At 43.9% G+C, this 25275-nt stretch overlaps 1 protein-coding gene across 3 annotated transcripts in view; it reads left to right on the top strand.

Moving 5' to 3' along the window:
* Nucleotides 1–25275, top strand: part of CCNY (cyclin Y) — a 231046-nt gene that overhangs the window by 41546 nt on the left and 164225 nt on the right. The window contains exon 1 of one of the 3 annotated variants that reach the window (XM_030798702.1): nucleotides 20185–20245. The exons of the other annotated variants lie outside the window; for them this stretch is intronic. Within the exon in view, the coding sequence (XP_030654562.1) occupies nucleotides 20212–20245 (34 nt within the window). The 5' untranslated portion in view covers nucleotides 20185–20211. Of the gene's footprint in view, nucleotides 1–20184; nucleotides 20246–25275 lie in introns of those variants that run through there. 3 annotated transcript variants of the gene reach the window in all.

The raw sequence follows: 25275 nt of genomic DNA, 5'->3' as shown, positions 1-25275 counted from the left end.
GACAAACGACACTTTCAACCAATATATTGTATGGAGATATTTTGCAGTTGCAGGTGGGATATCGTTTCCTCATTGAGCCAGTTAAAAGTATTCCATTGAATGACAATGCAACTGTGGTCTTTGTGAACTGTTTTTTGGTTTGTCAGGTGTGTCCATGTTTATGAATATAAACTCTGAATCATTTTATATTTATAGCATACTAGAGATTCTAATACACATGTCTCTGAAAAGTTGGTAAATATGTTAAAGATAGTGGGAAAAAAAGGGGGTGGAAAATGAAGTAATTGTCCATGGAAGAAATTTTGGATTGTTAAAATGAGGATGCAGAGAAGACAGAGGCAAATTGTCAACACTTGTCACTAAGTGATACTATGCAGCTTCTCAGATGCTTGTCATTTGATGGAGAAAAGAGTTCTCAGACTGTAAGAAAGGAAGTTGACAATCTCAAGGGGAAAGAGTGTGGCCAGGTCACGGCCTCTATCTTATGAAATGAGTTGGGGTATGAGACTAGGGAGGGGGCGATTCTTTAAAGTGCATTTTTTTTTTTAAAGAAGGACTTATACTGTGTTAATTTTCTATTGATGCCGTAACAAATTACCACAGAGTTAGTGCCGTAAACAACACACATTTATTATTGTATAGTGCTGTAGGTTGGAGGTCTGACACAGGACTCAGTGGGCAGAAATCAGGCTTTCAGTAGGCTGTGTTTCCTGTTGTGGGCCCTAGGGGAGAATCTATTTTCTTGCCTTTTCCTTGCTTCTAGAAGTTGCTCACATTACTTGGCTTCAGGCCCTTCCTCCATATTCAAAGCCGCAGTGGTAGATGGAGTTCTCACATCTTCTCTCTCTGGCTCTCCTGCCTCGCTTTTTAGGATCCTTGTGATTATGTTGGGTCCACCTGGAAAATCTGGGCTCATCTCTCTACCTTGAAGCCAGCAGATTAGCAGCTTTAATTCCTTCTGCAGCCTTAATTCCCATTTGCTATATGAGGTAATGTATTCACAGGTTATGGGGAAATGTTCCATCTTGTTTGAATTTTGTAGGGTACTGAAGTTGAGCCATCTTGTTTGAATTTTGTAGGGTACTGAAGTTCAGGAAAACTGTTCTCTCCAGAAGTCACCTGAGGCTTGCTTTCAGTATAGGGAAGTCTTAGTTTTTGTTGCCTCACAGATGTAATAAATATTACAAACCTCACTCACAGCGGGTCTACCCTTGGGATTCTGGAGCAGCACAAAACCTACAAGGAGTTGAGAGAAATTGTGTCTATAGGTGAAGCAGGTTCTTAGCATCAGGAAGGGAGAGGAGGTGAAGGCGTGATGACCTGACAGATGTGTGGAGAGGAGCTCAGCAGAAGCAAGAGAAAGAGAAGACACACTGAGGTGAGAGGTAAAAAAGGGTGAGAATAGAGTGGTGGGCATCGTGGCTTGAGAGCCCCAGGCACCAGTGGAAGACACCGAAAGGAGGACTGCTCATACCTGGGGTGGGCTGGGTGCAGTAAAGCCATTCCCTGTACTGTGCCTTGGAAGCTCTGAGGGGTCGGGTTCAGATATTCTGTCTCTAAGCCTGAGCTCCTGTAGCACATGATGACCTCATAAGGAAGGAGACTTTTATCTCAGCATCCCTCAACCTGGCACAGCAGTTATTAAACTTTTTGGTCACAGGACACCATGTATAGTGTTAAAAATTATTGAAACTCTCATACATTGCTGGTATAAAATGGTGCAGCCACTGAGGAAAACATTTTGTTAGTTCGTCAAAAAGTTAAACATGAAGTTACCGTATGACCCAGCAGTGCCACTCTTAGGTGTATGCCGAAGATAACTGAAAACATGTTTATACAAAAATGTATACACAAATGTACACAGCATTATTTGTGATAGCCAAAAGGTGAAGACAACTCAAATGTCCATCAGTGGGTGAACGGATAAACAAAATGTGGTATATCCATACAGTGGGATACAGGTTGAGCATCCCTAATCTGAAAATCCAAAATCAGAAATGCTCCAGAAATCTAAAACTTTGAGTGCCAACATGATGCTCAAAGGAGACGCTCATTGGAGCATTTCAGATTTTGGACTTTTGTATTAGGGATGGCCAGCTGATAAGCATATAATGCACATGTTCCCAAATCCGAAAAAGCCTTTAATCTAGAACATTTCTGGTCCTAAGCATTTCAGATGAGGGATGCTCAGCCTGTATTATTTAGCTGTTAAAAGGAGGGAAGTAGTGATACCTGATACAACGTGGGTGAGCCTTTAAAACATTATGGTAGGTGAAAGAAGCCAGTCATAAAAAGCCACATATATTACAATTTCACTTACATGAAATGTCCAGAACAGGGAAATCTAATAGAGACAGGAAGTAAGTTAGTAGTTGCCAGAGATGGGGGGAGAAGAGGATGGGAGTGACTGCTAAAGGATTTGGGGTTTCTTTTTAGGGTAATGAAAATGTTTTGGAATTACATAGCAGTGATGATTGTACAACTTTATGAATGTACTAAAAACCACTAAATTGTACAGTTAGGTACCACATAATGATGTTTTGGTCAAGGATTGACTGCATATGCAATGGTGGTCCCATAAGATTATAATGGAACTGAAAAATTCCTATCGCCGAGTGTTGCCGTAATGTCATAGTATAATTACTTTTTTAAAAAATATATATTTAGTGTAGCCTAAGTGTACAGTGTTTATACAGTTGACAGTAGTGTACAGTAATGTCCTCAGCCTTCACATTCACTCAGCACTCACTTGCCGACTGACCTAGAGCAACTTCCAGTCCTGCAAGCTCCATGCATGATTGGTACCCTATGCAGGTGTACCATTTTTAATCTTTTATACCATATGTTTACTGTACCTTTTCTATGTTTAGATACACAAGTACTTAGCATTGTGTTACAGTTGCCTGTAATATTCAGGGCATTAACATGTTGTACAGATTTGTAGCCTACGAACCACAGGCTGTCCCATATAACCAAGTGTGAAGTAGGCTATGACTATCTAGGTTTGTGTAAGTACACTCTATGACGTTTGCACAGCAACAAGATTACCTAACAATACATTTCTCAGAACATATCCCTGTCATTAAGCAAGCATGACTGTACATATTTAAGTGGTGAATTTGATGGCGTGTGAGTTACATTTCAATAACAGAAATTGTAGAGAAGAATTTTTATGTCTGTAGATATTTATCATATTAGAAATTAAAACTTGTAATTAAAGTATGCTAATTTTTAAAATAACATTATAATGTAACCATTATATGTTAACATACATTTTTATTTTAAAAAATCTTCAAAACAAAAAATTAAGTGAGAAGAGTAGCATTACCTTACATTTCTATTATATCTTTAATGTCTGGTTAGTAGGAGGCAGCAAGAACCTCGTATGTGCTTCTGTGTCAGTCTTTTCTGCTGTGTTGCTTTGTGAAAGTATATGAAGAAAATTCAGCCTTACACAGATATGATTGGAAAAGAAAGTATTGTTTTATAGACTTTTAAGATAATGTGGATATTCTTTGACACTACCTCAAAATGTGACAAATGGTAATTTATTAAACGTTAGTTGCACTGTGGAATCTGAAATCATTTATATTAAAGTTTATTGATCTGTCTTATACTTTAAATGGACCTTTTACCACATGCAAGATTTTGTGTCATCATGCTTTGTCATTTGGAAAAGTATTGGTTCACTAAGTTATGCAGATCTTCCAAATATTGACTCATTTCATTATTCTGTCTAAAATCACATTTGCTAATATCATCCCTGACCTCCTCAGAAGTCTTAATTATTGGGAAGCTTTCAAGCTCATGGTGGTAGATATGAGTTTTCCAGAATTCTGACTTCTGTGTGATGAGAGCCTGTGTCTTTTTGGTTGGCTTTAGCGGGTGTGATCTTGACTGTTTTACAATATAAAAGAAAAAAGGATTTTTTGGGAGAATTTGTGAGAATAGAGTGCTGGTGCTAAGTTGTCTATATGGGTGACTTCCTAGAAGAGGTTACCGGAGCCCTTGGTGGTTGCTTTTTTGGCTAGGGTGGGGTGTATATGTGTTGAGAAAAGTTAGGAGGGTTTTTCTGTTTGAGCACGGAGCTTGAAGGACAGTAGAAGAGCAGAGCTGAGGGTTGGGCGAGGGAGATGGAGCCTGGGACGTGCTGGGGTAGTTAGAATATGTGTGGGTCAGGATGGCTTGCAGAGTGCTGCCCCGTTCAATCCTTACCATGATCTTACTAGTTAGGCACAGAGGGTGTACTGTTATACTTCTTTAGTAGGTGAGGGAAATGAGACCCAGAAATGGCAGTGGAATTGTCTAGAGTCATCTGGTTAGTTAGGGGTGGAATGGGCACCTGTCCTGAGCCTCTGCTTCCTAACTTATGCTGGTTTGTTTGCAACTGCACTAGGCTTGCTTTATTGGTGAGAAGCTGAGACAGAGGTTTCTCATGGCCAGAGTCAAGGGAGACACTGGTGGAGTTGATGCACCAATGCATTTTTGGATGAAGGTCGAAAGGAGTATGCAGGGTCTTTTACTTTGGGAAATGCTGTTGCCACTGTACAGAGGTGGGATGGACCCACACAAAGTTTGGTTCATGTGTCAGCCTGATGAGACCTCACGATGTACCCAGAGAGTAAGAAAAGGTTGATTATTCACATAGTAAAGCTTTTGGGGGAGAGCAGGCAGGCTCTCGGGTCCAAAAGTGTCTTGAGAGAGCAGGGAAAGGAGACTGGCTTGGCTTTTACATGATTAGGGTTTGGGGCTGGTCGAGGGCTTCCTTCCCTGCCCCCCTGGACCTGGATGGTTTGAACTTCCTGCAAGTGCCAAAGGAGGGGGCCCCAGGCTTTCTTATCAGCTTGCCCAGATGGGGGCAGAAGGGGAAGGTGGGGAGTGGTGGGGCCTGAAAACAGCAGTCAGATGTCAGAAATGGAGCCAGACTCTGTATTACAGGAAATGACATCTTTTCTCAAGGGATCTAGCAAGTAGTAATTTGATTCTAAGTTCAAGACTTAGAACCAGCGAGGGAAGTGATTGAGTGAGCCACTGGCAGAACTTGTTGACTTAGCTGAAGTCTGCATGATCACAGCTCTGCATATCCTGGAACTCCACATTTCCTCCTGGTGACGAAGTGATGTGTTTTAGCTGATTTAGAATGTTGGCCTATTGGGAACAAAGTGAAGCTTGTGGGAAAAGCAGATAACGTGGTGCAGGAAGGCCCTGAATGCAGGGATGTTGCTTGCTTTTACTGAGAATTCTCTCTTGCTTGCCTTTGCCTTTATCTGCCCCCTACCCCTTCTTTCCTTTTACCCTGAGAGTTGTTGGGAGGAAACTTAGCTGGGCCAACAGATGATGGAGCCGTCTATTGGAGGCTTTGAAATGCCATTTTACCACACAAGGAGGAGAAACATAGCCGTCATCTCCAGGAATTTTAGTACTCATCAGTCCCAAGCTGTCATATGAAGCATTCCACATAGCGCAGTAAAAAAATGTGAACTAGTCAACAGTTTGTATGGGAGGACTACTTTGTGATTCGAATGTTTGGACTTGGAACACTGTCCCAGATATTGGTTAGGTTACACTTGGAAGATGTTGTTTTGGAAGCGAGTAGGACTTGAACTCCAACAGATACTGGGTTAAGGAGGCTGCCAGGTACCAGTCTTAGATCCCCGAGAGCTTGGATCTGGAAATGCTGGTCCCATTTTGGTTTGTATTTTGTAATGAATGCTTGGAGTCAGCTCAGCGTCCAATCATTGAAGCATTTATGTGTGAAACATTGATTATGCATGATTACTTGAGGAGGTGACTGGTGGTCACAGCTTATTTCTCTAATGTCTTTCCCTTTCTCTCCCACTCCTGATTTCCACCTGGGAATCCTCTCCTTCCAGTGTGGAATATATCAGAGAGTTTTAGAGCCCTAAGAGACCTTGGAGGTGATTATTTCTCTTATGTGTTGTATTTAAGGAACCTGATAATAACGAACTTCAAACATTTATTTAAAAAAGTTTCAAAACTATACAGAATTAAAGATAATAGTACAATGAGTCTCTGTATTTCACCCAGATTTAGTAATTTTGAGATATTGCCCAGGTACAACTATCACATATAGAGCACTTCACATGCTTTACTTTTATCACCTCCCAATAGCCTCTTGGGGGTAGATACAAATATATTTCCTCTCTTGAAGATGAGAAAACTGACAGGCCCAGAGAGATTAAGAACCTTGCCTGGGGTCTCCCAGTCCGCAGCCAGCTGCCTGTGACTTTCACCCTCTCTGCAGCACTGCCTGGAGAAGTTTTAAAGTTTGCCTGACATACATGGTCAGCTGAGGTCAGGCTAGAAGTGGAATCAAGAGATCTCACTCCTTCATTGTTTCTTTCATTGTGATTTTCTATGGCTTTTCTCTTTCCTTTATTCTTTTGATTCTTTTGCAACTGACTTTCTGGGCTTGAAGTGTCCAAGTACCATTTTAATTCTGATAGGCAGACAGCGGCATCCGAAGGCTGGGGTGCTGGGAGTGGTCTGCTCCAGTGCCGGTGATGAGGGGTGCATTGTCTGTGGAGGATTTAATAACAGTAATAAAAGCATCCAGAAGTCTGCCTGTAAAGTCTAAATGTCTAGGATTTTGCCTACAGTTCTAAACAATGTCGGTGATATTCTTTCCCCCAAAATCTTTTGTTGGTGTTCTAAATAATTGCTTTATTGAGTTTTAATAATATATATGTAAGCTTCAAATGAGTACTTCTTGAGTACTTAGCCTTTAATAGATACTGTAGGCCGAGCGCCATGGCTCATGCCTGTAATCCCAGCACTTTGGGAGGCCGAGGTGGGTGGATCACCTGAGGTCAGGAGTTTGAGACCAGCTTGGCCAACATGGTGAAACCCCGTCTCTACTAAAGATACAAAAAATCAGCTGGACGTGGTGGCGCATGCCTGTAATCCCAGCTACTGGAGGGGGTGGGCTGAGACAGGAGAATTGCTTGAACCTGGGAGGTGGAGGTTGCGGTGATCCGAGATCGTGCCATTGCACTCCAGTCTGGGTGACAGAGTGAGACTCTGTCTCAAAAAAAAAAAAAAAAAGATACTGTATGCAACATGGAGGTTAAATCTGACAGTCCTGGTTATATAGTTAGCCCTAAACACATGGGGATTCAGCTGCTTGCATTCATTTCCAGAGTAACTTCTTAAGACTTTAGAATTGTTCAGAAAGCTTGCTTAGGACAGTCTTGTGTATTTAACCCTGTAGTATTACGTATATCTGTTTTTACATAGTAGATTTGAAATAAATGATAGTGTTACTGATGACTATAATTGTCACTCTGTGTGATCACTTGGAGTTTTTGTCCAAGAGTCCTTAAAAATTAAAACAGTGAAACAGAATGCAAACCATGAGGTGTAATATTTTTGCTTGGTAAGTGCAAAAATAATATCTGTAAAATTAAAATTTATCACATTTAAGACAGTTGTTTTAAAACTAAAGAACAAATCAAGAAAATAATAGTTACTGATTTTTACATAACTATTACTGAAAATAATTTTTTTCATACATGGAGGGTGTGTTAAAAAATAATCCTTCTTGGGTGTCTAATGTGTTGGATATGCTGTTGTAGGCGAAGGCTTTTTCTATGATTCGTTTTTAAGTGAGGAGATTGAGAATCTTTCATATGTGCAACTGGAACTGTTAGGATAGGAAGAAAGTTACACAGGGCATTTCTTGTATTGAAGGATTACTGTGTGTCAGAAATTGCTGGCACTTGGTACAGCTTTATCTCACTTTGATATTTGTCAGGCTTCAGGCCTGTCTGCAGTGCTGACAGACTGCGTGTGCGACAGAGGCAAGAGCTCCTGCCGGCTCCTTTGCTTGGAGCATGCAAAGGGGGCTTGATGCCTTCTCTTGGGAGGGGGCCGTGGCGCCTTTGCAGTGGTTAAGACCTCAGCCAGAGCTCTGGCTTCTCTAATCTCCAGCATCACTTAGAACAGTGCTTCTCTGTTGATTTTGCCCCCAGGGCACATTTGGCAAGGTCTGGAGACATTTTAGTTATCACTGCTGGATGGGGGCTGCTATTAGCATCTTGTGGGTAAAGTCATGACTCCTGCTAACTGTCCTGTGGTACACAGGACAGCCCCTCTACCCCTCCAGTAAAGAATTACCGGGCCCAGTTGTCCAATAGTGCTGAGCTTGAGACACTGACTTAGGGCAAGTTACTTAAACTTGCATGGCTGGCTTCTTCATTTCCTCAAAATGGGAAAAATAACAGCAGTACTTTTCTCATAAGGTTGTGAAAACTATGGGAGACAGTGCATTTAAGAGCTCAGTAGTTATAATTGTTGTTATTATTATGATTAACTTAGTGAAAATAAAATCCAAAAGGTAAAAAAACAAACAGCCTGCTCCTGTAATATACTCATGACCAGTAGAGAGTGAACCATACTACACTCTTTGTACCCTTAGTACTACACAGTTGACCCTGAACACCTTGGGTCTGAGCCACATTAGTCCACTTATATGTGGATTGTTTTCAATTGAACGTGGATGGAAAACCCCATATTTCGGGATGCAAAACCTGCGTGACCAAGAATTGCCTTTTTCTGTATCTGTGGATTCTGCAGCTCCGACTGTGAGACTTGAGCGTGCACATATTTTGGTGTTTGTCCAAATACCAGTCGCCTGCAGATGACCTAGACGTGACTGTAAATGGATAACAATGCTTAGAATAATGACCTTGAATCAATATTCAGCTTATGAAACTTAGTAAACTAGGAAATTGAACTAGAAACATTTAGCAACATTTTTTTTTTTTTAAGATGGTGTTTTGCTCTGTTGCCCAGACTGGAGTGCAGTGGCACAATCTCGGCTCACTGCAACCTCCGCCTCCCAGTTCTCCTGCCTCGGCCTCCCGAGTAGCTGGGATTACAGGCATCCGCCACCACGCTCAGCTAATTTTTGTATTTTTAGTAGAGACAGAGTTTCACCATATTGGCCAGGCTGGTCTCAAACTCCTGACCTCAGGTGATCTGCCCGCCTTGGCCTCCCAAAGTGTTGGGATTACAGGCGTGAGCCCTCATGCCTAGCCTGAAACATTTTCAAAAGAAGAAAGTATTTCTGGCCAAATGTTAGCTTGTCAATATTTTCTCAACTGTTCTGATTGTGTCACCTCATGTGCCTGTTAAGCTACCCGACCCCTGCCTTAAAGTTTTTGATACAGGGATCAGGGAATTCTGTTTTAACATAATAGTCCTAGATGATTTTTAAGATCAAGCTAGATTGGGGACAGTTCTTTTAGGTAGAAAAAAGATCTATCAACTAAGATTGGGAAAAACCTGGCTTAGAGTAAAGCAGGTTCCTTTCCTGCACTACTCTAAGCACTTTATATGGTAAATGGTAAATTGTAAAGGGGAAAAGCAGGCTGAAGGGGAAAGAAGGTAGGGTATTACTGAATCCACGTGTTGCAAGAGAAAAGGAGCAGGTAGGGGAATAGTCAGTTACGTATTCCTCTGAAACTCAGTAAATCAACACTTTACCTAGATAAGATGAACATAGAGTAGCTACCTGTGGAGATACTTAACGTTTTATCGGTAGCTATCTACACAGGAACAAAAGGAAAGGCAGCATCTTGCATGACTCGGCTTTCAGCTTAATATTTCTCCTTTTGACATAGTGAATTGGCGTCCCAAGTTTTTGTTTTCCTTTCACAGCTACTTGGCTTTCGAGTGGCCCTGCGGTGGAGGGGTGGGGTGAGTACACATCATGATTCACATAGGGTGAGTCCATCTGGGTCTACACACTCATGTGTGGAGATGACTCCAGGCCAGTCCTGGGCACATCGTTTGCCTGTCCTTCTCCCTCAGGGACAAGGTGCCCCTGGGACCCTTTCAGTTTAGGTTTGTGGGAAGAGCTTTCCTCAAAAAATGCTTCCGTGGGCTTCTGAGGCAGCAGGCCTGCCCTCTGAGAATTCTGTTGGCTCCTCAATTGATGCCTTAGTAGGGTTATCTAATTTCTGCCATAGGTCCACACCCACGTTTGCCTCAGGAAGTTCCTGCCGGTGCCCAGGTGACTGATGAGTTCCTTTTGGGCACCACTTCAGCTAAAGGCAGTCTTCTCTAGGAACTCAGATTAATGCACAATGTCAAATCTACAGCCTTTGTTCCCACCATATGGATTGAGCTTATCTGTATTTTATAGTGATTGTGGCAGAAAGATAGTAGCAGAGATCCAGGTACATAACAGCTATCGACAGATTGAGAATCGATAGTGGCTCATAATCTGGTTACCTGTATCTTTCATTATTGTAATTTGATACTATTAAATCTCAAGTATAGCAATATGTGAATTCAAATTCTCATACTCTTATTGTTTATCCTTTTTAGCCCTAATTGTCAGAAGGTGATTAGCCCAGAGCAGGGAGATGCGAGTGGTCTCCCTCCCCGTTTGCCAGCAATAAAGGATTGTTTGTACATCGTTTGTATTTCCAACTCCTGTGGTACTCCTGTACTAAATAGGTGATTCAGGTAAATGAAGTTAGTTCAGTGATTATGATCCCTGTGTGACCACTTTAGTTTTTATTTGTGTTTAAAATTAAAAACTAAACTTGAGGCATAATACCATTTGGTACCTGCAAATTTTAATTAACACGTGGAATGCTTTGTCCACAGTTTTCCAAAGTGGTTATGCCAGTGTATACTCCCAGCAGCAAAGGGTGAGAATATTCCAGTTGCCCCATATTCTTACCAATACCTGATATTTCTTTAAAACACGTGAAATTGAGTTTCACTGTGATCTTCCTAATAATAGATAAGAAAGTTTTAAAACCCAGTTGCACTTTGCAGTGTGTGTCATCAGAACTGTCCAGTCTTGGGATGCCTTCCATAAATGAGAACTTTGTGATCTCCTCTTCCACGAATGAGATATTTAGTTATTTTGGTGAGGAGTGACACCGGCCTTTTGCTCAGCCTCTTGAAAGAGAAAAGGTCAGCATCATCTTGGGGATTTCATTGAGCACAAAAACAGAATTTACCATAAGCATATGTGAGCTCTGAATTTCACTACGTATCTGTCCTAGCGCTTCTCATGTTTTAAGTGTCTTGCTCTTTTGTCTTTCTTTTTTTTTTTTTTTCCCCCAGCAATCTGATTGAAATGGGAAACAGAGGGATAGGAATAGGGTGTGCTTTTGGACCTCTGGATATGTAATTCCATTAGACTTAGCCAAAAATTTGTGTCATGTTCCTGTAGAAGAGAGCTAGTGATCTAGGGATGCTTAACTTGGGGCCGGCTTGTCGAGAAGTGGTACATCACAGTCTGTGAATTTACCTTTTTAAAATCTTTGCATTGTGTCAGAGTCTGTGGAACCTTTTTTATCCTTAGCTCCCATTAACCTTGGTGCTAGAGAAAAGGCAGGTCCAGAGTGGAAAGGGATTTCCCGGTAAAGCATGGCAGCTTTTCTCGTCCTGCAGGTCTCTCTTAAGAGAGCTATGCATCCTGGCTCTTAGAAGATGACAGGTGAGGAAGGGGCCTCTGATATCCAAAGTTAGACTTGATTGTTCTTTGGTAGTGGCTGAGTCTAAGGGAGTATTCGTTGTTTGGAGCTTTAAAGTTTATTGTGTATAAGCAGTATCCCATTATGTCAGTTTCCATAATAAAAATACTATACTTTATTATTGGCATTTACAATATGAGAATGCAGGTTTCCCTAAACTGATGACTTAAATGGACTCGGAGTCCACATGGTGCTGACTTGTGTGAGCGCGTCTTGCAATGTACGGCTTTCCAATATTGACAGAGTTGAAGGGAACTTGGAGGTTTTCTGGGAACTAATTTTCAAATGAGGCATTTACAGTATATTGTTACTTTTGTAGGATTGATTCTGTGTGGAAAGTGCATTCTTTAGATATGTCAAGATTCCTTCATTGATTTTTAATAACGAAGGTCTTTAGGAAAACCTGTTTTCTTGTTTGTTGTTTGGTTTTTATGGAGGGGTGGGGGATGGCGCAATTCTCTGAAAGTGTTGGGAGAAAAGCTGGCAGTGGCCCAAATGCAGTGCTGTCTTTGTGCACGTTCACATTCTTCAGCGAACACCAGTAGGCCCTTCAGTGATTTCCTGCTGTTGGGTCAAAACATAGCTAGTACCATTTTATGCTCCCCCTGAGCTGCCAACATACTACACTACTGAGAGGAATTCCACTGTCCTTTTATTCTAGAGGTAAATCTATTCTGAACTTATTATGGGAGGGAAATGAGACTGACTTAAAAAATACACAGGAAAAGATCTCCCACTCTTCTTTGATTAACTTATGAACAAAGGAAAACACCAAAACTTATGATTGATTGCTTTAAAAAAGTTACTGCCAGTGAGACAGTCCTTTTCCTCCTCAGGATGCTGAGTTCCTTCCCCATGTAGCTTGCTGAGGGGTTTCGGGAGCTCCCATAAGAATGCCTGGTGACGATGGTGGTTCTGAGGCTTCAGGGTTCTGCCCCTTCTGGATAGAAATGCAGAGGAGGCTGCTCCACAGCTGGACAGCGGTGAGCTCTGGGCTGCCATGAGACTGCCTGCTCCGTGTTCTGTGTGGGGCAGATGTGGGAGAAGGATGGTGGGAAGAATGGCTTCCAAACTGTCGATTGATCAGATAGATATACAAGGGAGGATGCCAGGGGATAATGCCAAGAAGAGGTGGGTAAAGAAAGGAAAGGAATCCACACAAGGGAGGAGGGGAGTGTGCAGGTGTGCATGTATTCTGAAAAGTGCTCATGCACATACAGTTTGCTTGTTATTTAAAAACTTACTGTGGGGAGTTTTCTAAGTGTATTTTATAAAGCAAGATAAATGTTTGGGTTTTGTGTAAATACATTTAGTAGTTAATGTATAGCATGTAGAATTAAGCATTTTCTTCCTGAGTGAACTCACTGCCAAGATCCACGTAAGAATATTTAAAGTCACAGATCATTGGTGGATTCTGAACACAGCTGTAGGATTCCATACTGAAGCACAGCTTTCCTGAAAACAGCCAAATTAGGTGTGGCCCTTCCCCTCTGGCCTTAGTTCTGCTGCCTTTGTGCACGTTCGCTTACTTGAGATAATTTAGTTGAGTCATCTCAAGTAAGTGAACAAATGCTGGGCCAGTGTCCAGGAGGAAGCAACCCCTTTGTGTGTTTTCATGTTCCTTTAGCATTTCAGAATGTGGCCTGACAGGTAACTGTGGGGCTATATTTGACTCCTGGAGAGCAATTCTAGAGAAGGAGATGCTGTGGCCCCAGGCCAGGGGTGGGCTGTCTTCTGCAGCTTTTCCTGGAATCACATTTAAATGTTGTGCTCCATTTGTATTTGGAGAGTGTATTTGTAGAGTATATAGGTAGGCTGTATTTGTAGAGTGTCGGTTGACAAAGGCTGATACAAAATATATTGTCCGAGAGCAGACATCTCAGAAGGCCCAGATGAACACTTACATATGTGGCACAGAAGTACTAGGTGGCACTGCAGTTTCTGTATGAATAGTTATGGCCTTGTATTGGCGAGTAGTTTGTCTCCCACATCACAGCTCTGTTGGCTGGTGAGTCTATGAAAGATGTTCTGGGAGCAGGCGCTAGAAACTTAGTGTCACATGATGGCTATATACCACTCGACATTCGCATTTTCACACCCAGCTTTAGGTTTAATGAGCTTCCTCTCCTTGTTGGGTGTGGCTGATGGAATGAATATTCTCTTTTGACATATAAATAATTGCATTTTCTCTTTTGACATATAAATAATTGCATTTTCCAAAGGAAAGGCTCTGTGTTCATTTTCTGCTGCTGCCACAACAAATTACTATGCACTTTCTGGCTTAAAACAATACAAATGCGTTACCTTATACTTCTCTAGTTTAGAAGTCTGACCTGGGTATCACTAGGCTAAAATCAAAGGGCTGGTAGCGCTGAGGTCCTCTGGAGGCTCTCAGGGAGAATCTGTTTCCTTGCCTTTTCCAGTGTCTAGAGGTTGCCTACGTTCCTTGGCTCATGGCCCCCTCCTGTTTCCAAAGTCAGTGGCCTAGCATGTCTGGAGTGTACTTCTGTCAGCACATCCCTTTCTCTTCTGCCTTCTTCTTTCACTTTTAAGGAGATTACTTTAGGCTTACCCAGATAATACCAGGAACATCTGTTTTAAAGTCAGTGGATTAGCAACTTTAATTCCATCTGCAACCTTAATTCCCCTTTGCCATGTAAGATTGCAGGTTCCAGGGATTAGGATGTGGACATCTTTGGGGACGTTATGCTGCCTACGACAGGCTCTTTTTCTGTGTTTCCTTAGAATCCTCATCTATATCAGATTATATTAGAAGTTGTCTGTTTATATATATTTTATTGCTGCTACTACTACTGCTACTACTACTACTGCTGCTGCTGCTGCTACTACTACTACTACTACTACTACTACTACTACAGTCTACCACATTTTACAGACTTCTCAAGGTCAGGCACTGTTCGTTTCATCTTTGAATCCTGGCATTACCACAGCCCCTGGTGTACATATATGGTGCTTAGTAAGTGTTTGCTGAGCTAAAGGGAACTCTTTCAACTCCCTGATTTTACTTATGAACAAACTAAGAAATAGAAAACTGTGCTTTTCTTTTTTTTTTTTGAGACGGAGTCTCGCTCTGTCGCCCAGGCTGGAGTGCAGCAGCGCAATCTCAGCTCACTGCAAGCTCCGCCTCCCGGGTTCACACCATTCTCCTGCCTCAGCCTCTCCGAGTAGCTGGGACTACAGGCGCCCGCCACCACGCCCGGCTAATTTTTTGTATTTTTAGTAGAGACAGGGTTTCACCGTGGTCTCGATCTCCTGACCTCGTGATCCGCCCGTCTCGGCCTCCCAAAGTGCTGGGATTACAAACGTGAGCCACTGCGCCCGGCCAGCTTTTCTTTTTTTTTTTTGAGACGGAGTCTAGCTCTGTCACCAGGCTGGAGTGCAGTGGTATGGTCTCGGCTCGCTGCAACCTCCGCCTCCCGGGTTCAAGCAGTTCTTCTGCCTCAGCCTCCCAAGTAGCTGGGATTACAGGCGCCTGCCACCATGCCCAGCTAATTTTTATATTTTTAGTAGAGACGGGTTTTACCATGTTGGCAAGTCTGGTCTTGAACCCCTGACCTCATGATCCGCCCACCTTGGCCTCCCAAAGTGCTGGGATTACAAGCATGAGCCACCACACTCGGCTGAGAATTGTGACTCTTAAAGTAGTGAGAATGCAAAAACCCTTTTATGTTGACTTCCATAAAACTGTGAAACGCCAAGTTCAATTCTTCATGCTTGGAAGAAAACTTGGGTATGCAATAAGAATGTGTTATTGTTGCCTTCTCTCATAAAGGCATCGTCTGATATTGGTCATGAGCATAGAACAAAATGAACAAAGTGAATTATTGCCTATGTATCTGAAGACTGCTCTCTGCTAAACAGAGTATCACTTGGTCATAAATCAGCTCAGTGTTTAGTAAATGGAAAATGAGGAAAATCTCCTACCAGGCCTTCATTGGGTTGCTTTTAAGGATTATACTTTCAAAATGAGAGAACTATCAGATTATATTTGTACAAAATACAGCATACAAATTAAATCAGCACAGTAGCACAATTTGATCTTGCTTTATCCCATGCACTTGTGGCTGAGTACAGATAAATTCTTGTCAATTAGTTTTGACCTTGTCTAAATGCCTTGCAATGATTAATTAGTAGGAAGCAAACCTAGGATGGCAAAACACCCCAAAATAGTTGCCCAGGATGCCTGGTGTGCCAGCAGACGGTATTTCCATCCCGGGATCAGGATGCTGAGGAAACCCATGTTCTTTTGCAAGATTGGCACACATTCAGGTGGTTTTAAAATAGAGCTGCATATCTGTTATGTTTATTTTGGTATTTGAAATTTTTTATATCAAAGCTAGCCCTAAAGAAAACAACAGATTTTCTTAAGTTTTTTGTTAAATACTGGCTCCTTTGAGGATGTGCCTACAGATTTGGTTTTGGTGTGAACCAATGACTGACAGTTGTCACCTGATAAAAGGGCTCCCTTACCTCTCCCTTACTTCAGTGCCTTGGAACTTTCTCGGCCTTAGAGTTGCAGTCTCATTTCCCTCTGCTTCCCAGCCTACGTGCAGGGCAGGCCTCTTCTTCCCTCAGTAATCCCCAGCTCAGCCGCCAGAGATGCCTTTGTAGTTGGCAATATGGCATAGGGTGGTGGTTTTCAAACTGTTGTTTAGTTTGGGAAGTCATGGAACTCCTGTATTATTATTATTATTTTTAATGACATGTAAATAAGATACATAACATGAATTAAAGTGGAATTGCTGAGGTTGAAGATGAGTGGGAACCCAGGGCCCTGCTGAGTTGGGGCCTGAGGCCAAGTGTCCAGGAATCCCTCTGGGAACACGGAACCCAGTTGAAATATTCTTAAAGTGGAAAGAGCACAGCCTCCACCACTTACTAGATGGATGAGATGTGTGACTTTGGGCAAGTTACTGTTAGAAATGCTTGTTCCCCAGTGCTGCAAAGAAATAGCACTCGAACATAAATTTAATTCTCTCAGCAAGGCAATTTTTACTTTCTGTGGAAAGGGTGCTCATTGCAGATGGAACAATGGCGAGAGCACACCTGGACAGGGGAGGGGCAGGGGTTCTTATTCCTGACGCAGGTAGCCCCTACTGCTATGTTGTTCCCCTATTGGCTAGGGTTGGACCACACAGTTTAAGCCAATTCTGATTGGCTATTTTAAAGAGGTCAGGGGTATGAGGTGGAGTGGCGGGGTGACTAGTTTGGCGGGAAGGACAGTTAGGAACAGATAACTAAAGGTGACTTAGGGTCAGAGCAGGTGACCAAGGGTGACTCAGTTCAAAGCAGATGACCAGAATGAGTCAGTACAGAACAGATGACCAGGAGAACAGATGTGAACTACTGATTAGGGCTGGCGAGAAAGTTGTTTACTGAACCTAGAAGCAAGTGGGCGATGAGAACCAGGAAGTTAAACTTTAAAATGGAGAATCAAAGAATAAGATAACTGAACCTACTGACATACTGATTCTTTGAAGAGAAACTTGGGGTTCACCATATTTAACATTACCCTAGTTTTTAGTTTTCTGATCTTTAACATGGGAATGATAGTACCTGCCTTACTGGATGGCGGCAAGGATAGATAAGCTCGTGCTTGGGAGGAGCCTGGGATCAAGCAGGTTCTCAGTCAATGGTAGCCATAACTGTCACTTTGTGATTCTACTCCCCCCTCTGCTACCGTTCCTCCTCTTCTTCCCTCTTCCTTCTGTTTTTATCTGCCACCCTTCATGGCCTGGCTAGTGCTGGCCTCACTTCTCCTATGACTGTCTCATTGCTTGTTCCTAGTCACAGGAATCACAGCCTTCTCTAAATTCCTATAACATCTATTATTTGTTCCATTAAAATGTTTTCAAAATGACATTTTATGTCATTATAAAAGGAACATATGTTTGTAAAAGGAATATATGTTTATTGCAGAAAATTTAGAAGATATGTAACTACAAGATCTTTCAAGATAGGAACTCTTTTTATATTTTTTTCCTGCTGCGTATAGTGGGAATCATCCATTTCATACTTAATATTCCTGATAGATAAACAACTATTAGTTTTAAGTTTGTGGAGTTTTATTAACTCATTTGAAAGAAATTTTTATTTTTATGGCAAAGGAGGAAAGAATGTCCTCCATGAAGTTGAGAACATAAAGACCAGAGGAAGGCACTGTTCTGGGTGTTGTGAAGGATGTAGAGTGACCCAGGCCAGGCTTCCTGTCCTTCAGGAGCTCATAGTTCAAATAGGACTAAATGCTATTAAAAAAAAATCTAGTTACTGGTACAGAGAGAATGTCCTGTGGACTCATTGAGGATGAGGAGGTCCAGTCCTGCTGGGGTATCTGAGAAAGCTTCAGAGGCATTGGAATTAGACCCAGATCTTGAAGGGAGTAAGGATTTTGACAGATGGCCAGATGGCACTGAGAACATTCTAGTGGTGGGGAAGTGAAGTGTGGGATGTGTTTAGGTGACCCCACCGGCTGAAAGCAGAGGAGAGGGTCAGCTGGGGAGCTGGGCCTTGAATGCCAGGCCAGTCCTCAGAGCTGTACAGTCACCTCAGAGTTGGGAGTGGAGAAGTGACATGACCAGGTGACAGGACTGGTGGGAAGGTTTGAGATGGAGCGGCTAGGAGGACTTTAGTTGTGGTCATTACAGAGCCTAGCCCAGATGACAATGACTATCTCCTTGACCAGATGCTACTCAGGCTCCTTCGAGTCCTCTTTTTGACCAGGCCTTTTTTTTGGGTCCTGTCTTCAGCCTGTATAGCTCTGCTAAGTCAGTTTAGCTACAACCTCCCACCCTTGAGCTCTCCTCCCCCGGCCTATGTTCAGCAAGAATCCCCCTCCCCTTGCTGTCTCCTGTGAGTTATTTTCCATCCACTGACGCTGCTCCCTCTGCGCATTGGTGCTAAGTCCCCAGCTGCCCTGTTTTCTGAGTTGAGCTCCGTCTCCTTCCCCTATTAGGATAGTCTTAGCATCTATCACAGTAGTCCTGGGAAGGTCTTCCTCACCATTTTAATAAGCGTCAGAGTAATTTTTTCTTTCACACAGATCTAGTAAAGAGATGCTCTTGTAAGTATATGATGAATTGAATTGACTTGAGGAGAGACGAGGCAATCAAATAACAGTGTTTTCTCCAACCTTGCTGTCCTGGGCTTTTTGTTATCATTGTCCTCTGAGTGGTGTCCTGTGTTTTTTATTGACTCAGAAATCGTGGCCTGGTTACTATTTGGGAAGGCATGTCTGTGAACCAATGCAAATTGGTGGCATTTAGTACTCCTGTGTTTCCTTTTTAAATTCATCTTCCACTTTCCCTTCCACCCTGTTGTAGGGACACCTGCCTTGCTCACAGGTTGTTCCTGGAGACTCTGTGTAAAGGCTGGTGTTGACCTGAAGGCCTCCTGCAGCTCGTTTTGCCTCCCTTGTGTTTTTCCTTACATCTTTTCCCTTCTCTGGCTTCCAGCCATTCTCTGTGAAGAGGCAGCTCACTAGGTGAGCTGTGGCTTTAGAGCTTGTTTGCATTCGGTAGATTTCCAGGCCATTTTCTCCAGGCTTTTAGTGCGTGGCGAAGGCATCATTGGATGAGTATCATCAGGAGGGAAAGGGCAGATGGCTTTGTGTGGACTGTTAAAGCAGTGTGTGGGCACGGTGGCACGCACCTGTAGTTCTAGCCACTCCAGAGGATTGCTTGGAGCCAGGAGTTTGAGACCAGCCTGGCAACATAGCGAGTGCCTGTCTCTAAAAAAACAAAAAAGTTTACAAATCTAGGCTTTTAATCTGTATAAAAAAAAGAAATGAAACAACAGCAAAAAAGAATGCAGTTTGTCCAGAGACAGGGGTGTGACTGGACAGCAGGAGTGCGTTGAGCATTTCTTTGCCAGTGTTTGGTTCAGTGGACTCGGTCTTCACTCTCCAGTGCTCCGTGCAACTCATGTTTCCCCTCCTGTAACCACTGCTGGGAAACAGCCTTCTCCAAGAGGTGTGGAGCTGTGGCTAGAAATGGCCTTGTGGCTGTGGTAATGCCCAAGTCTTCCTCATAGAGACCATCTGGCTGTTTTCTGATTTCTCCACTCCTAATTTAAAGCTTTAGTTAATTGCCTGCACTTTGAGAAGCCTGGTGGAGATAACTTATAAGGATAGGTTAATGGTGAAAATGCTGAAATACAAGAACTGCCCAAACTGCCTTGATTCAATTAACATGTGCATTTTTCTTTAAAAGAATTTCACGCTGTGAAAAGCCTAGTAATTGTGATTTAAATTGTTTAATAAAAGCATTCATTTGGTTGCAGACTTGAGCAACTCACATTTGTTTAAAAGACTCATGATGGGGACAAGGGGGGTTAGGTTGATTGGCTTAAGATCCTATCTGAAGTTGAAGTGTATGGGTCACACGGCCGGCTTCAGGGCATTGTTTGGACCGGTCAGGGGTGCAGGGTGGCACTTCATGGCTTTCACACTGAGTTGGTTCTCAGCCAGACTGGTCTTTTGGTATGCTGTTGCATAGACACTTGTTAATATTTAAAATATCTCTGACATCTTGTGCCTTTTAGTTCAAGATTTTTGTTTGTTTTGTTTTTAGGGCATGTTTTTCATTCCTTACTTAGCCTCTGTTTTGAAGGGCCTTGGTGACCACACCATATTCTCCTGTTTAGGTGACCCCAGTGGCTGAAAGCAGAGGAGAAAATGTTTCATCACAGGCCCTCTCCTTCTGAATACTGTGAGTCTGGGCCTTAGAAAATTAAATGGGAGTATTGTAAAACTCACTGAGGGCTTCTCTTTGGAAACTTCACATCCATTCTCCACATGTTCTTCCCACCCTCCCCCGTCCCGCAATAGGAATTAAAAATTTGGAGTTGAAGAAGAAAGCTAGAAGTATTATGAAGCAGCCTTGTTTGCTTTAATAAAGTAATAGTTCTAGTTTATCCTCCTCACTTTCCTATGTAGTGTGCTCCCTTGAAGGTGACTCAGACAGGTAACTCCGTCAGTCTTCTCCCTGCGGTTTCACTACCCGGGTTACTAACAGTTAAGAAGTTTTTACCAGAAAGTGATGGCTAATAGTACTGGCTTCCTCGGGAAAAGCTATGTGTTGTTGCATTGTTAGAGAAAAAAACCAGAGCTGGGTAGTAGTTAAGGTGGTAAAAACAGATTTTACTCAGGAAAACTATTGCAGTAGGGGAGGAGAGATTCTAGTATAAAACAGGCTCAATGCCAAGTGCAGTATGGGCCACTGGGAATTCAGAGCCAAGGAGCAGTGCGAAGGTCATTGTATGGAAATTACTAGAGGAAACCTCAGGGGTCAGGGGGATTCTAGCTCAACTGACCCAACGAGGATTCTTGCTGAGGATAAGCCAGGAGAATCAGATGTCACCTGGGGGGTTGTGGGGGACAGTAGAGGACGAGGAACACATCAGATATCGAGGGTGATCAGATGTTGAGGAGGGGGGCAATGCAGCTAAACCGACTTAGCAGGGCTTTTGCCAAAGTCAGGGGATGCAAAGAAGGATATGGAGGGCCAAAGGTGGAGGTCCATTTTGGAAGAGCCTTCAGAGTAGTCCGACTAAAGTTTGGTAGGAGAGATACGCTGACAGCGCCTGGTTGTGTGTTACTTTTAGGTCCTGTGCACTGTCTTTTTTCAGTTGAAAGGACAAACCCTCACCTTCAGCTGTCCTGGGTGCATCTCTGAGGCTGGGTTTAGGGCTGGGCCTCTCCAGTGGCTCCTGGGGATGGGGGCAGCACTCACCCTTTGCGGAGGTTCTACAGCACCCCCAGCTGGCCCAGTGTGTGGCTGTTGTGGGGTGCATAGGGCCCCTGAGAGAGGCTTTGGGTCTGTCTCAGTGTGCATGTTACTGTGTTATGCTGTGGTGGCTCCCTCTGTTTGCCTCTGTGAATGGTGGGCTCCAGAGGGCTGGGATCCTGACTAGCTCTTTCATCCTGTCGTCCCCAGCATGGCGTTTTGCACATAGCAGGTGCTTGATTTGTAGTGTGTGAAGCAATGAAGATCGTTTGTGAAAATTGGGTTCAGTTCTTTATACTCATGGTGGTAGGATTGGGGGATCACAGTGTAGAAACTAGTTGAGAGAGCCTGGAGTATGGAAAGCTATAATTATTTTAAAAGCTTTCTCTCAACAGGTCATTTCATTCTCACACCTTCCCAAAACACTCACCAGACAGGCCGACTGGAGTTTCACCTCCCCATCTGTTCTCTGCTCCCCACCCCGCAGCTGAGTTGTAAGAGGCAGATGCCGCAAGAAGGTGGGGTGGGGGGCAGCCAGCCTGAGCATCTGCAGATTGGAGAATGAGCCCTCCTTCTTGGCCCTCCATAATTGAATGTTATGCCGCCTCTCTGGTACCGTTAATGGGCCAGGGTGCCCCGATATTCCCACTGACTCTGAAATGAACCATTTCTCTGTTGCAGGTTCTTGCATCTGGCAAGGCCATGGTGGGGAGAGAGCGCTCCAGCCTTGCCCCAAGGGCTGGTGAGGAGGTCCAGATGCTTTCACCTAGGCCTCAGGGACGCTTCCCATGAGAAAAGAGGATTCCTGCTGGGCCAGGCACTCCTCCCCTGCAGCATGGGAGCAGTCGCTGGAGGTGCTTGAGTTGTTGGGTGCTGTGTCCCAGTGCCCCTGCAGTCCTCTTCGTGCTCTCCCCGTGAGGCTCCCAAGGCAGGATCTGGAGGCCCAGACTGTTCAGGCAGTCTTGTCTGGCTTGCAGGATTCCTCTAAGCTCTGGGTTTCTAGGATTTCAATTACAAAGGGTTATAATCCCATCTCCAGTTGGGTAAGGAAAATTCAAAGCACTGGAGTCAGATCAATTTTTCTGCCTGTTACAATTCTGGGGGTTGGCTCAGAGGGAGCAGGTTCTTAGCACTGCTCACGTGGCAGCTCCAGGTGCCCCTTGGACCCCACACTTTACCACATAGCCCTGTTCTTCCCAGAGCTGGGGTCCCTCTGCTACGGCTGTGTGGACTTCTGTGCAAAACACACGCATAAAACAGACTTGGAGCTAGTAGGAAACCTTTGTATTCAGAAGAAAAGTGGAAACAAAATGGAAGTGTCGAAGTTGTTCTGGTAGCCGGCCCTGTGCAGGCAGCAGTGGTGTCTCTAGTGGTTCCTCCCTTCAAACCTATTTACCCCACGTCATTATATTTAGCACAGTGCCTGAAATCCTTCCACTAAGTTCCCTAACCTTTATAATTATTCAGCAGCAAATATTGTACCTTTGGGATCCTAAGGAGCTAGCTCTTGCTTCCTTCCCCCCTTATCTCTGGGAGGTGGCTTGTCACAGACCCTACCTTAGAGGTACTCAGTTACTTTGGAGGGCAGAATTAGTCATTGATTGGGGACACCATTTCCCTCTTTGGCCCTGCATTGGGGAGGAGGAGTTCTAGGAGGTAGGGGAGAGATACAACATTGGTGGTGGGAGAGAATAACACTTCTTCTAGGGTCAGGTCAGCCTTGTATGCAGGGCACCAAATGAACCCTGTCCCTGGGACCAAAGACTAAGAACTTGGGCCAGGAGCGGCAATGCTGGCAGTGCTTGAGTTATGTCTGAACCATCCCAGGAGATTTCCAGAATTATGGAGCTCTATCAGAAATGGCCCCAGCTGTGTGTGGGCTGCTGCGTCCCTCCTGCCTGGATGCATGTATGTGCTTTTCCTCTGCTGTCCTTCCAGTTTCTCATTTTGATCCTTAGGTGGATTAAAGAGAGGACCTTAAAATGCCAGTTGCTAATCTTGAGTGAGGATTCCCAGAGGACTGCTGGCGCAAGTATAGGCAGGACTTCCCCCTCTGGTGATGTGCTTGCTTCCAGGGCCGAGGGAAGGGGAGGCACAGTGAGACCAGACTCTGTTCTCTGAGCAGTGCTGGAGGAGCAACACCCTCATCCATGTGGAGTGGGTGTGGACGGAGGCAGCAGGGAGGATAGTAGCTGGGCTTCCTGGGTAGCCCGTGGAGGCTGAGAGCAAAGCCACATGATCAAGGAGCATGACCAGGAAGCCAGTGGAGGTCCCCTCTGCTGCATGAGAGCCACCCCCTGGAGCCTAGGGCCCCGACTGTGGGCAGAGCTGGCCCTCCATTCTCTGCAGTGAGTATGGGGACAGATGTGATATTGTGATCTTCTCAGAGGGCTGATGCATTTTGCCAGAGACATGGAAGTGGCTTAAAAGCCAGCAGGGTCCTTGGTGAACATGATATAGATACAGGTTGTGTTCCTCGGAAGTGACCAACACGTGCCCTTTTGCATGGCGGAGATTCAGAACTGCAGCCTGTGCTAATCCTCTCAGGTCCTTTTGTTATGGCCGTGGAGCCCCATGGTTTGGTCACTCCTTGGGGTCATTTATGTGTCCGGCTGGTCCAGTTCCTATGTTTTGACTGCTGGGACCAACAGCTCTGTGTGTGATTAGGGCATTGCCAAGTTACCAGTGGTAGAAATCATTTGCCATATGGTTCTCTAGATGTCGTTGTGTAATTCAAACTCCTAAGGCTGTAAGTTTTGCTAACTGCTCTTAGTGGGGCTCTCCTTGCATTTTACAAAATGCACAGTAGTTTTTGTCTAAAAACAAAACAAAACAAAAGACTGGAAAGTGACCAGTTAAGTAAATTTGCACATAAAATACCCTTACATGTTTCTTCCTTTAAAATCACTGAAAATATGCTGAATTTTTATTTAGTTTAACCAGACCACGTTTGTGAGGGTAAGATATTCCCAAGCTATTCTGAGAAGGGGTTTAGCTTGAGAACTGGTGGAGCCTGGGAAGGGATAAGGCCTGTCTTGCCTGACAGAGCTGCGCCTGTGAAGAATCAGACATACGCCGTGCTTGCTTTCCTGGCCTTTCAGCTTGGTATGTCAGTCCCTTATAGCGTAGGCTTGTAGCAGACTCGCTGCAGAAATGCATTTTAAGTTCCAAGCAAATGTACAAATGAACTTTGAGAACCCAACTGACTTGAAAGCGTGAGCTGATTGGGTTTCTCACATGGTTTCTTTCCACATTTTATAAAGTTCTTGCTTTTTAACCATGTGTGCTTGAGTAAGACAGCTAAAGGCACTTTGAAAGTGAGGGTGGCATTTTGGATGTCCCTCTTGAGCATGGTGAGGTCATAGCTCCCTGCTGGGCCATGGAGGCTGTGGACTGCATGTCTGGCTGCTAACTCTTGGCTTGACTGCCCAGGGGGTCCTTCTCCATGGCCAGGATGCTTATCCATGTTTGAGGTTCCTTCTTGGAAACTGGTGTCTTGGGTGTCTGCTCCACTTTTCTGGAAGTCTTTTTTCTCCACCACAGAATTTGGGTACTAGTGTGTGAAGTGGTGAGAAGGTGACATGACTTACAGACCAGCCTGCCTGCCAGGTGGCCAACACAGGACACAACGCTGTTTAATTCAAGGTATGAAGAGAGGCACAGGCTACTCTGTTTTCCTCAATTGAAAAGGAGCAGGATGGGTGTGGTGTTTCATGCTGTTAATCCCAACACTTGGGAGGCCAAGGTAGGAGGTTTGCTTGATGCCAGGAGTTCAAGACCAGCCTGGGCAACATAACGAGACTCTGTCTCTACAAAAATAAGCATAAAAGAAAAGGGGTTATCTCTCTTCTGCAGTAGATCTTTTATTTTTATGTGCTGAGTACTGATAGGGAGATACATAACTGGACTCCCCCTTAGCAGATCCAGTAATATGCTCCCTTCAGTGCCACGCAGGGGAGAAAATTCCGACTGTTATGTGGAGAACTCTGAGAAGACTTCTTCCTGTAGATTGG

The sequence above is a fragment of the Nomascus leucogenys genome, chromosome 18 (assembly GCF_006542625.1).
Source record: "Nomascus leucogenys isolate Asia chromosome 18, Asia_NLE_v1, whole genome shotgun sequence".
NCBI lineage: Eukaryota > Metazoa > Chordata > Mammalia > Primates > Hylobatidae > Nomascus > Nomascus leucogenys.
The sequence above is the reverse complement of the archived record's forward strand: the minus strand, read 5'-3'. Positions and strand labels throughout refer to the sequence as shown.